Source organism: Charadrius vociferus, unplaced genomic scaffold (genome assembly GCF_000708025.1).
Source record: "Charadrius vociferus isolate BGI_N301 unplaced genomic scaffold, ASM70802v2 scaffold202, whole genome shotgun sequence".
Lineage (NCBI taxonomy): Eukaryota > Metazoa > Chordata > Aves > Charadriiformes > Charadriidae > Charadrius > Charadrius vociferus.
Window position 1 is genome coordinate 120,796 of NW_009647242.1, and position 13,145 is coordinate 133,940.

The 13,145-nt window shown below is 42.4% G+C and overlaps 1 protein-coding gene across 4 annotated transcripts in view; it reads right to left on the bottom strand.

Moving 5' to 3' along the window:
* DLGAP1 (discs, large (Drosophila) homolog-associated protein 1) overlaps window positions 1-13,145 on the bottom strand; it is a 144,350-nt gene that overhangs the window by 17,412 nt on the left and 113,793 nt on the right. For all 4 annotated transcript variants that reach the window (XM_009879971.1, XM_009879970.1, XM_009879973.1 and 1 more), the window contains 2 exons: window positions 11,881-12,254; window positions 8,572-8,663 (listed from right to left, as the gene is read on the bottom strand). In XM_009879971.1, coding sequence (XP_009878273.1) covers window positions 8,572-8,663; window positions 11,881-12,254 — 466 coding nt within the window. The remainder of the gene's footprint in view (window positions 1-8,571; window positions 8,664-11,880; window positions 12,255-13,145) is intronic.

Genomic DNA, 13,145 nt, shown 5'->3' on the forward strand with positions numbered 1-13,145 from the left:
CGGGGTAACTCTAGAAACTGATGCACTGAGGAACACAGGAAAAATACAGGAGAGGCAGACATCTGTCTTGCCCCATGATGAAAGGAGATAAAGAAAGTAGAATCATAAAGTAATTAATGCAGATGTTACTTAAATTAGTAATTTTTAGGCTTCAGAATGAACATAGCTTTGAACTGAATACGGACAGATTCCCATTCCTTCTTACTAATCCAGGATGCCTGCGCACTCATGCAGCTGGTACTTTGCTTTTAATTTGTTTACAATCTCACATTTACTCTTGAAGCCAATGTTAGGACCCGTTTCCCTGTCATAGTTTAGCTGTTTTGTCCTTACCAGGTCTATTTTGAGTTGGAGCTCAAGCAGCAATGGAAATGTTGAGGAGACGGTGGAGCTGGATGCTGAGCACCATTTTGCTCCCTTTCATTTATATTCCACCTTCCACTGAAGAGCAATAGCTCGTTAGACAAGTGCAACTGCCAGTAAAACTTAGTCAAGTGAGGGAGGGAGCAGATGGAAGGATGCTGAGGGAGAATTTGATGTCCTATATACCTGATGCATCCAGATATCTCAGGAGGACTGCAGCAGACTTCAGGGAGGACTGTACCAGGTCCTGCTGATGAAGGAAATTAGTGGCTGTTGATCTGAGGCTTTGAGAGGAGTAGAACAAAGCAAAACAGGAGTTGAGATGGGTTCTTTGATTAATAAAAGACACCAATTCCTCTGCAGAAGAAAGCTACAAGTAGCTTCTCAGACACACCAATCCCTGGAAAACTTGAATAATAGATTGTGTGTAATTTTTTTTATAATGGCCAAGAATACAAACATTGTAATGTGGTGTCTGCGGCTTCCAGCTCTTTTGAAACAGGTGTTGTTAAATGATGCAAAAGTCACGGTTATCCCACCGTAGTTTTGCACGATATGCAGCAGCAAACTGAAAAATATGGAGCGAGCAGAACTCTTCAGCTCAGTAGTATTTATCCTTTGACAAGCAGAGCAAAGCATTTTGCTATGGACTGATACAGCAGAAAAAGTTCAAAAGGGAGGACAAGGATCATTGGAGGCATGGTATGGCTTCCATAAGAGGAAAGAGATTTGTTGGTTTAGAAAACAGATGGCTGAGGAGGGATATAAGCCCTGTGATATCCTGACTAGGAGGTGTTACACCATTTCTCAGAGTGCAAGAACTGTGAGGAGGAAGGCAGCCAGTTGCAAGGCTTAGAGGTCTAGATTTAAATCTAGCGAAAGGAAGCACTTCTTCACACAATGTGTAATTAAATTGCCACAGGATCCTGGGAAAACCGAAGGTAAAAATAGGTTCAAAGAGAATCTGATCAAATTCACAGGAGATAGGTCCAGGAAGAGCTATGACACAGATGTCATATCTGGTTTAGGAAGTCCCTGAACAACAGACTGCTAAATTGGGAAGGTCTACTGGGAGAAGTAGTGCTTTATACACACCCTTTATACTTTTCCTTTACATATACTCCTTTATACTTTTTTCTGAGTATCTGCTAACGGCCCTCCCCACCGGCAGAGGGAAGCTGTCAGACTGGTATTAGTGGTTAGAAAGGCTTTAGCTTTAGGCTGACATTACAATGAAAATCTTTTGGTCCAGCCTAGTTTTTTAAAAATTACTTTAATTTGGCCACCAACCTGACAAATCCCTTATCTACACTGAAGTGCATGCATGCATGCACACACACACACCCCCACACAAACACACACACATAAACGTGTGCCCACACAAGCACATGCTCACACAGGATTTCTTTTCAGTCATTTAGTCAGGGTTCACTGGGAGCCACGGCATTCGTACATGCTATACCCTTCCACACCTTCCAGAGTACTGCAGAGAAAAGCAAATCCCTTAATCCAGCCTTGTTCTTCTCCATGCCCTTACCTCCATATCATAGCCGCCTTCTACTTTCCTCAGTGCCGTAGACTCTGCTATCCTTGTGTTTTAGATGACCATTTGTATTTTCAGTTAACACCCTGGCTTTTCAGTGTACACCAAATCCCAAATGTGGAAACATCAAGGTCTGCTTGCCAAAAATTGTATTGCTGGAGGCACTACATTTCAAAGCTTTCAGGAGTGTACTCTTACTGGGTTCAATATGAGCTAGTACCACCAAAACCAGACTGCTCAACAAATAAAACAGAATGACCCACTTTTTTTGCCTTTGTTTTATCTATATAATAGTATGCTACAGGCTTGCTCGACAGATTCTTGGCACTGGCTTGTGTAACCTGTCTGTCTTCAAAAGAAAAACTACTTGGCAATAGAATATAGCATCAGTTCAAAATTAAAATAATACTCCCAAGGAAATGTATGTTGAATGGAATGGAAATGCAGGAAGGCACCCACTGTCTACCTACCTCCAGCACATCTATACAAACTGCCTAATAGATGGTAATTTTAGTCTCTGACATAGCTTCCTCACTCACTTCCAGGATGTTTTACTCTTACAAATTACCATTTGTGTCCCACATGAGTTTTTTTTGGTTTTGCTCTGAGTTAAAACTCTGTATCACAGGACAGCTGTTGCTAATGCCTACATTTTCCCTGTTTCTACACATACAAAACATTCACAGATCTACGTAAAAAGAAAGTTTTCATAAATTGCTGGTAATCGTTAAAACCAGAGATTTGCTTCTTCCTCTGTTTTCAGGCTCGGTGCTTTTGTAATCAGTTGTGCCCTGCAGGCACAATGTGTAATAATTACAGCTTCAGAGAACTGCAGCAGATATCTGGCCTAAGGTGCAGAAAGCCATGAAACCTCAGACTGGATAAACCAGTATGGAGAACAACAGCATGATGTGTTTTGAACAGCAACAACAGGGTCACTTGTCAGCATTTGACTCTCCTTTCTAAGTCTTCTTTTGCTTTCTTTTGAAAAACTTGTTTACATTTCAACCCAGAGAACTTCCTTCTTTCCTGAAAAAAACCCAAACCAAACCCAAACCCAGAAAAGGTCTAGGTTTCAAACCAATTGATGCATGGTAAGCCTCAGAGGCGCTTACATTAAATTCAGCCTGCATCACTTTACCCACTGGCTGTACTCTTTCTTGGTTGTGGGCTCCCCTGCTAAGCTTGCAGCCATTGTCAGCGGAAGAAACAAACTGCAGAAGGAGTTAGCAGAAACGGTACCGTGTCTTCTAATGTCAGGATCTTCGGCCATACATCTTCGAGCTACACAATCTTGTGTGCTTTGCTCTATGCCTACTCCTTCTCCCATTCACATAGTCTGTTTTCATTGCTAAGAGTCTTAGCAGGGAAATTCTGATCCCTTATGGCAATGTTAGAGTAGACTATTTCAGCTGGAAGGGACCTGTAACTATCTTCTAGTCTAACTGCCTGACCAATTCAGGGCTGACCAAAAGTTAAAGCATGTTATTAAGGGCATAGTCCAAATGCCTCTTAAACACTGACAGGCCTCAGCATCGGCCACCTCCCTAGGAAGCCTGTTCCAGTGTTTGACCACCCTTTTGGTAAAGAATTGCTTCCTGATGTCCAGTCTAAACCTCCCCTGGCACAGCTTTGAACCATTCCCACGTGTCCTATCACTGGATCCCAGGGAGAAGAGATCAGGACCTCCCTCTCCACGTCCCCACCTCAGGAAGCTGTAAGAGCAATGAGGTTGCCCCTCAGCTCCTTTTCTCCAAAACAGACAAGCCCAAAGTCCTCGGCCACTCCTCATAGGACATGCCTTCCAGCCCTTTCACCAGTTTTGTTGCTCGCCCTCCTCTGGACACATTCAAGGACCTTCACATCCCTCTTAAATTGTGGGGCCCAGAACTGCACACAATGTTCAAGGTGAGGCCGCACCAACACTGAATACAGCGGGATAATCACCCCTTTTGACTGGCTGGTTATGCTGTGTCTGCTGCACCCCGGGATGCGGTTTGCCCTCCCGGCTGCCAGGGCACACTGCTGCCTCATATTGAGCCTGCTGCCGACCAGCACCCCCAGATCCCTTTCTGCAGGGCTGCTCTCCAGCCACTCCTCTCCCAATTTAGACTTATGCATGGCATTATTCTGCCCTAGGTGCTGAATCTGGCATTTGGCCTTGCTAAATTTTATCCTATTAATCATTATCCAATGCTCCAATCTATCCAGATCCCTCTGCAAGGCATCACATTCCTCAAGAGAGTCAACAGCACCTCCCAGTTTGGTATCATCAGCAAACTTGCTAATGGTGCATTCAACTCCTGCATCCAGATCATTGATAAATATATTATCATAGAATCATAGAATTGCTGAGGTTGGAAGGGACCTTTAAGATCATCAAGTCCAACCATTAACCTAACCTGACAAAACCACTTCTAAACCATGTCCCCAAGTACCACATCTACCCTTTTTTTAAACACCTCCGGGGATGGCGAATCCACCACCTCCCTGAGCAGCCTATTCCAAATGTTTAATAACCCTTTCAGTGGAAAAAAAATTTCCTAATATCCAATCTAAACCTTGCCTGGCATAACTTGAACCCATTTCCTCTCATCACTTGTCACCAGGGAGAAGAGGTCAGCCCCCACCTCTCTACAACCTCCTTTAAGGTAGTTGTTGAGAGTCATAAGGTCTCCCCTCAGCCTCCTCTTCTTGAGGCTAAACAACCCCAGTTCCCTCAGTCGTTCCTCATAAGACTTGTCCTCCAGACCCCTCACCAGCTTCATTGCCCTTCTCTGGACACCCTCCAACACCTCAATGTCCTTCTTGTAGTGAGGGGCCCAAAACTGAACACAGTACTCGAGGTGTGGCCTCAACAGTGCTGAGTACAGCAGGGCATCTACCACCTTCAGAATTTCTCAGTGGAATGGCTTCCACTGTGGAGGACACAGATAGCCAGAAAATGCTGCAGACAAAAGCCAAGGAAATATCAGTCCCAGATCAGCTTAGTCAAAATGCAGATTTGAAGGTCCTGTCCCAAAGACTGGACAGTTAAGATATTTGAGTTAGAGTGCAGGACTGGCCTGCTTTGCAGGGCAGACCCTGAAGCCTGAGTATATTTTGTCAGGACAGTAAGTGACCAAACCCAAAAAGTTAAATGAAATAAAGAGAAAAATATGGCTTTATATAGCAACAAAAACCAGAGATGTGGGTTTGCTTTTTTTTTTTTCCTTGAAGAGACAGAAGGGTATTTTTGGTTGGTGTTTCTTTTTGTTTTAATGTTACCTCACCAACATTTCAAATCATTTTACTTTATAACACACCAAGAGGTACGGTGTACTATACCACACCAAGAGGTGGGGACACCTTCCCTGGCCCCACAGAAGCCAGAGAAAATGGAGAAGGACCATGTGTCTATGGTCTTAGTCTCCCATGGTAGTGTTCTTACTTCAAAAACTACCATTGTTTCAGCATTCATAAATGCTTGTGATGACAAACCAAGTACAATTACCAGCTGATGGCATGGCTACGAGCAATAAGCAAGACAATTTTTGGGGTGAGGTTGTAATGGGAGGAGATCTTGGGGCAGACAAGGTAAAATGCAAGAGAGGCTAAAAGTGATTACAGAGCTTTGAGACTGAGAGCCCCTTGGCTAATTGGCCTGGCATAATACATGACTTCTTCTTTTCTGGTTCAGTAGAACTGGTTGACTTGCAACAACTGAATTATCTTCTGTAAGGGAGGAATGGAAGGTGGTCCCTCGAGGTCAATAAGAAGTAGCAGGTAGAGAGAAAGGACAAACAGAAATGGACAGAAATGGAAATGCCCTGAGATTGCACTGACCAGCTTCATTAGATATGCATTTCAGAATTGCCCTGGAAGGGGTGGGTCATGTGAGGAAAAGGGAAGAACATTTTGGAGGGGGTTTTGTTAGCATCATAGGGGAGATCAAGTGAGAGATAAAAGAATAACAGCAGGGAGATCATGAGGTTTCCGTTGAAAGAAATGCATACCAGCTTTTTCCCACGGAAGAACTGGACAGAAGTACTCTATATAAATGCTAGAAATTGTAAAGCTACACTTAGGGAATGGGTACGAAAAAGATTATTGAGAGCAGGCACCATAAAGAACTGAGGATAAGATGAATAGCGGTGATGGATCCTGTTGTAATATGGTCAGGTAGCGGTAGGCACATTTATCCTTTGAGCAGTACAAGAGGAGGAGGAGGAGGAGGACTCAGAGTCATTTGTCTTGGCAGGAAGCCCAGGTTACAGAGAGTGAAGGGCTAATGAAAGGTCTGGAAGATGGAAGAGATAGAGCTGTCCTCTGAAGATGCTCTGGTTTTGAGCTACTTAGATCAAGAAATGGAGGCAAAATCTTTTGCTTACTTGGTCCAAGCACAGAAGCAGGAATAATTAAAAGGACATGAGGAGGCTTTAAGACTCCTTAGTGTGAGAATTATAGTCATATGAGGTGAGGGAAAGTGGGAGGAAAGAGCAGGAAGCAAAGAAGAGTGAAACAAATTTTGTATGGTAGGTTTTTGGTGCATTAAGCCAAGAGCTTTCTTGTTTTGCAACAGTGCACTCAATAGCTTAGAATGGCACAGAAACATGATCAATTTACTGTACTTATCCTCTTTGCTGTGTCATTCTTCTCTTTTTATTTTATATTTATTTAACATTTCTGAAGCCTGAAAGATTTTGAAAAACATTCATTTGTCAAAGATTCAACTCAAAAGGGCTTCTCTGAGGCTCTGCAGATGTTATGGTGCAGGGGCAGGGAAGAATGCACTGTATTTACAATTCTATTCCTGTAACAGATAATCAATACATTGTGCTCTGCTGTGCTAAAAAAAAAAAAAAAAAAGAAGGAATATGAGTGCCAAACTGTGATGATAAGCCCTTTGTGTCTTGAGTGCACTCATTTTCTAAGGATTAGGGGGCTGTCCTTTATCAGCCAGTTCACTTCTGAAAGTCCATGATAGATTGCTGCTTGCCCGTCTGCTCCAAACAGCAGCAACCTCAACTTTATCAGTGAGGAAACCCCCAAACACAGCTGTCAGTAGGTAATGCAGAAATATCGCTTTCTCAGGGCAGACTCTCGCAAGCAAACCTTACCTTTTTCTCTGGAGCAATAAAAACTGCAATAGAAAGAGGACTTTGGAAGTAAGGCATTTACAAACAGCCATTTCTTTCTTTCTTTCTTTGTTTTTCTGTAGGTTTTTTTTGGTTGTGGGTTTTGTTGTTTTTTTTTTTTTTTTTGAGGGGAGGGGGAGGGTTGGGCTTTTGGGGTAGTTATTTCCTTTGTGCTCAGGCTGAAGGGAAATGGTCCTTCAGCATCTATTCTAATGTGGTCATTTATCTAGTGCTGGAAGAGTTGTGGGTAAATGGGGCTAAGGTCTAACACATAAAGAAATGTCTGCCAGCAAGAGATGTTTTAGCAGGTTAATGAGGAACTTGGTAACAGCCTAGCAGGGTCATTGCAAAATCACATTTCTTTTTGCTGAAATCACTTCAGCCTTTTAAACCCACAGGAAAATACTCTGCTACTTTACAGGGAGATTTTGTTGAATTGAAAACGGTGTAGATAACGTTATTTTTGAGTATTGTTAACAGACGTAGGAAAAAAACAGTGTGAAAATGGACATCTCTACTTGCTACTGCAGTTGGTGGGCCAGAGGAGGGCAGAAGGCCCTAATTTCGTCACCTCAGATTTGCTGCACCCAGGTTTTCTCCAGAGAGATTGCAAGGTCAACTCATCCCTCAGCGGCAAGCGATACCACCCCGAGGCTTCTCCTATGATAAGGTACAGCAAATTATCAACAAAATGGCTCCAGGATCTGAAAGTTACCCTCTGCCCAAAAGGCTCGAGGAAAATGAACAAAGACTTGGGTGGGCACCTGCAGCTGCAGCAACTCGGAGGTGAGGGGAGAGTCCATCTTCGAGTCCAGCTTTGGGCTGGAATTAGGGTTTGCAGATGCGGTCAAGCACTCAGAAAAGTTACGTGTCTGGAAAGCGCCATGCACAGTTCTGCTGTCCTGCAATGTAACTGCAAATTGTCATCCAAAAGAAACATAACTCTTGAAGACATCAACTATTCTAGATTTTTTTTTTTTTTCATTTTTATTGGAGCATATCTGTTCACTAATTCACGTTACACTACAGATGGGAAGGAGCTGAGTTTTACAGGCTTGCTTTTTAATATCAGCAATTTTTTTGCAAGGAAGCAGTTGTAATGCAGAGATGTCTGGGTGAGATACCTGAGCAAAAGCAATCAGTTTGGCTCTGCCACTGCTCTGCTCCACGTGGCTGAAATTATTCTGCTGAAAAACAAGGTAAACTTCCCCATCAATTCTACGCTGCCGAAGCCATCCCGAGACTAATACTCCAGCTGCCTCACCTTCCGCTGTTTAGGTAGATTTTCTGGGGAAAAAGAACTTATTAAAAGTATATTGACCTTCAAAATATGTGGCGCTTTTCTTTCAGTTCTGCCACTGGTCCTGAAAAATCCCCTCTGAGAAATAAGAGCTACAGCATTTATAAGACTCAGCTTTGCAGTTGGGTGATCTAACAATTCACCCAGGAAGCAGGTTTATATGGTCATGTGTGCAGGAACTAGGGCCCTAAAAAATTAGTTGCAGCATAATTATTTACTTTAGAAAAACAGTATTAACTTTTACTCACCACTTCTCCTCCTCTACTTGAACTCCTATGGACTGGAACTTACTGGTTGCTTTATTTTCACCTGATTTGGTGGATTCTTCAGCACCATCAACCTTAAAAAAAACCCCAACCAGCTAATTAGAATGTATTTTACCAGAGATATCACCCAGCTACTTACAATTTCTATGCATGATAACTACTAAGTGTCTGCACATAAGTACCTTTATAAACAGATAGTTTATCTATGCTGTGCCCATTTCTGATGTTATTAGTGAATATTCATCATTCTTGTTAATCTAGAAAGCATTTCTGGTAAGACAACATTCGGCCTGCAAAACACAGATGGAGTTTATCCAGTATTTTATGGAGCCTGGATGCTCACATTTGCCAGATCAAATCTCTGAGCAGCTGTAACTCCACTTTCTGCACTCTACCATTTGTTTCATTTTACCTGTTAGTCTGTATGTGCATGCATATATGAACTCCTGTCAAAATTATGTGTTTATTTTGTTTAAATGTTAGTGCCCTGAATCAGAGCAATGTACAGATCAGATTTAAAGAAAGCAGATGCAGCTCTTGGAATACATTTTCTTTAGTGCTTCATCATGCAAACAGGTGGTCTCCAGGAACACAAGCACTTTATACCACCTCTCCATCGCCATGAGGAGATTTATACCAATGGTATAAAGTTAAAATTTAACCACAGATGTGTCTTTGAGCAAAATCACCAGCTTCTGGGTCCAGTCAGTGTAGTTGTTAATTCCCACTGGTATATATGACATCGTTAGTCATACAAGAAAAAAATTCTGGCACACAGGATTTTTAGACCACAGCAGTGTTAAGAAGTGGCCTGTGGACCACTCTGACCCCGGGTGTGCAAAATCTCCAGCTGTAGTTAGCATCTGTTCCACCGGTAAGTAAGCTTGTTGTTGAAAGCCAATTTACCAGCTATCCAGGAAAATTGCTCAAGGAGGGATGGGAGTTACAGAGCTGTTCTGTGAAGGAGGGTACTTACCTGACACTGAGGCTTTTGGGAAGATAACTATGCCTTAAATCCCATAAGTGACAGAGGACCAACCTTTTGATGGAAGAGTTTTTGTTTGCTTTGCTTTACTTTACTTGTTTGCTAAACAGATTTACAGCAAAGGCTTGTGGTGTCCTAAGAGTGAGTGAGGGGGTACGGAGGACACATGGAGGTTCATCACAAGTGCACATTAGGGTTATTTACTAGAGGAGGAAGCAAACCAAGAACACGTTTCTGGCTAAAGCAGCTTGCCCTGCTTTACAGAGATGGGCCAGACGACAAGTAAGGTGTATACACGGTCTGAGTTCAATCTAAGCCTAAACTAGGCTCCCTTTACAGTCAGTGGAGAGAGACTGACTTCATACTGCCAGTCAGAGGGCTGACAGCCTACCTACCTTTTTTAGGCAGTTGTCTGTAAGAGAAGTAATTTCTGGCAGCAACAGCAATCTTACGGTATTTCCACTCCCACACTACCGCTTCAGCTGTACCAGCCCAACTGCTTGTGCAATGATGCTGCAAAATGGGCTAGACAGCAGACTGGCAAAGTAGTTTTCTTTTCTTTGTGAAGCTTATCTGACTCTAAAAATCTCGTCGATGGGCACAACTGGGAGGGTGGCACAGTGCACAGGCAGGAATCCTGTAAGGCTGTATCACTGCTGAAAGTTTCGCTTCATGTAATCCCTTCTTCAGGCATCTCCATTGGTTTGTACACCAAAACTACCCTGACAGCTCCTCTTGTACCATCCCCAGGCAGCTTTCCCATATGATTATGTTGGTCATCTGTAAATCTAAAAATTTTAGAGGGATATTTGCAAAGGCTTGAACAGCATTTGAGGCTCTGGTTTCCTCAGATCTCAGGAAACTGAGTCCCCTATACCTCTCAAAAGCAGCATTTGTTACTTGCAGTAACACCACCTTAAGAAGAGACAACGGGTAGATGGTGTCTCAAGAACTCCGATTCACATTACAGTGGTTTGTTTTGGCTTCTGCAAAGGTGGAAATTATTTCTTCCTACCCATTACTTTGCAGGGTGTTTGCCTGCTAAGGAGTCTTTGTTGTTTTGCTCAGTGAAATGAGGGTTTGCAACAATAAAATGGCACCTTAGGCTTGGTGGGGTATGGGAATAAGTAATAGAAGAGCTGTCCTCAATCCCTGTCCCACCTGGATCTTGTTTAACACTGAACATCAGCCCTTCTTTCAGAATATACCCAAAACAAACAGCTGTGAAGCAGAAAGAGGCTACAACAAAGGCAGTAAACTGAACCCACAGGCAATAGTAATTATTGCCCTTCCAAGAAGAAGTAAGAGAAAAGTCACAGCTTCTCCAGGAGCTGCCCCTGGGATGGCATACTTCTACACAGCGCCTCTCATCTCATCAGGCTGATGCAGAGATTTCACGGTAAATTCTTAGGCTTTGCTAATCAGATAAGCCTGTCCAGGCACATAGTGCTGTGCTTACAGCCCTCATCTGCAAAAAAAAAATCATGTCTTCTTGCAAAGGCTGATAAGCTGTGGATTGCTATTCTATTTGCTTGGGATCCATCTCCCATCAAAACCTCTGTTGATTCTCAGTTGATTGTAAGTTCAAGTACTTTGTTGCAAAAGCTAATCCTGCAAGCAGGTAGTTGGAGTCCTATGCACATTCTTTTGAGGGGGGGCGGTATGGGAAAGATTAATTAGGAAAGCAGATTAAATTGGTCTAGTTTATTTGCTCTTCTCCTTTCTGTAAATAGGAGTGAACTTTGGCAGGGTTAGTTTTCTTGTTTCGTTCCACTAGAGGTAACAAAAGGTAATTTTCTTTAACAAGGGGAAATCAGAAGGAACTTATCCTCTGCTCTTGCGTCTGAGATAGGAACAAAGCTCCCTCATTCAAGCGGCTACCAGTCATTATGAAATGCATGAATAAGCAGTGACAATTAATTCAGTGAGGCTGGACGAAAATACTTTTTGGGTGATAGTGTAGTGTAAATCATTGTTTTACACATTCCCTTTCAATGATTTAATTCATGCCTTTCTGACCCCCGCTGTGTTATGATTCATAGATTAGTGCTCATGTGTGTAATTTTACAGAGCTGAATAACAAGCAGCAAGGAGACTTAAACAAGTCCTCACATCTGATGTTTTTACGATAAATTAGTATAAATAACATCATTAGTACCACGCGGAATGATTACGCTGCTGCAATTTCTACATAGGTACCTGTCAGGAAAAAAAGAAAAATACACAAAACATTGCATAATGAGCAGTAAAACAAATGTAGAAATCCAAAACAATAGCAGGCATATAACCCACAGTGCATACCACACCTGTATTCCAATAGATAAGCATCTGTTTTTCTTGAAGTGGTCCTTCTTCCTATCTTCTACTGCAACGGTGGCAATGGTTGTGGTGGTGGTGACGGTGGCAGTATTGTTGCCTACGTGTTGACTTGCAGGGCCATGGATCTGTGCATTGGCAGCTTCAATAGCGGCTGTTAATGCCTTCATACTGTCCAAGCTCTCTGTGGAGTTGCTAAGTCCAGACTGACTGATGATATCTCCCCTCTGTCCATGCCCATCCATATATGCATCTTGGGCAGACTCTGTGCTGCTCTGGGCTGTGATGGAAATAAATGGTTTGGTGGTAGTTCTTGGTGGGACTGGAGGTGGTGTCTTCTTATAGGTGGTAATGCACGATGACACTGGAAAAAACATATGAGGGTTCTTGATTTATTGATGCTGCAGGGAAAATGGATGCAAATATGATCTTAAAGCACAAGCGAACATAGACAGAGCAGACATAAGGAAGACGCGGTTAGCCAAAGAGCCCCCAAAAGCTCCAGTGTCAATGCCATGGAAATACGTCACTTATCAGTGTCCTGTTCCTACTGATGCGAGTGGCAGAATTGCCAGTAGAAGGAAAGAAATTAGCTACTTGCCAAGTTCCTCTTTAGTCTTTTTAGGATTGTTTTCTCCAGTATATTTTCTACTAACTGTTTTAAGTCCTGTGGGAACAAGTCCACCAAAATGTTTGTTCCACTCATGACTTCCAAACAAGATTCACAAGGATGATGAGTCTCCAACCACTTATCCTAGCTAAACTGTACTTCATGCGGTTTTATTGCAATTGTATTCTGCTTCTCTACCCTGTCCTATTGTATTTACCAAGAATTTTAAACTACATTTTTCTGATCAGAGAGAGATCCCCAAACTGTCCTAGGTCAAAGTCTGTTAACACTCACCATGCTTGGACTTGTGTATTTCTTACTATAAACTGTCTCACTTGTTGCACAGACTTCTTAAATACTTTGAAATGCTTTGTAAGCTGCTGAGGACATATTTTAAAACAACATTTTGCCACACCTAAAGTTCTCATAATAAATATAACATATCAGTTCTGGAAAAAATTTGCTAAATTTTACACACAGGGACTTAGAATAATGAAGTCAATAGCTAAAGCTTGCCAGTCGGTGGGACTACTTAAAGGAAATTGTAAGTATAAATGTTTGCAACAACAAAGGCTTTAATAAAAGTTTATGAGGACTCCTCTTCTCATATTTTGAAGGCCATGCTCCATTTGTAACTGCTTTCTA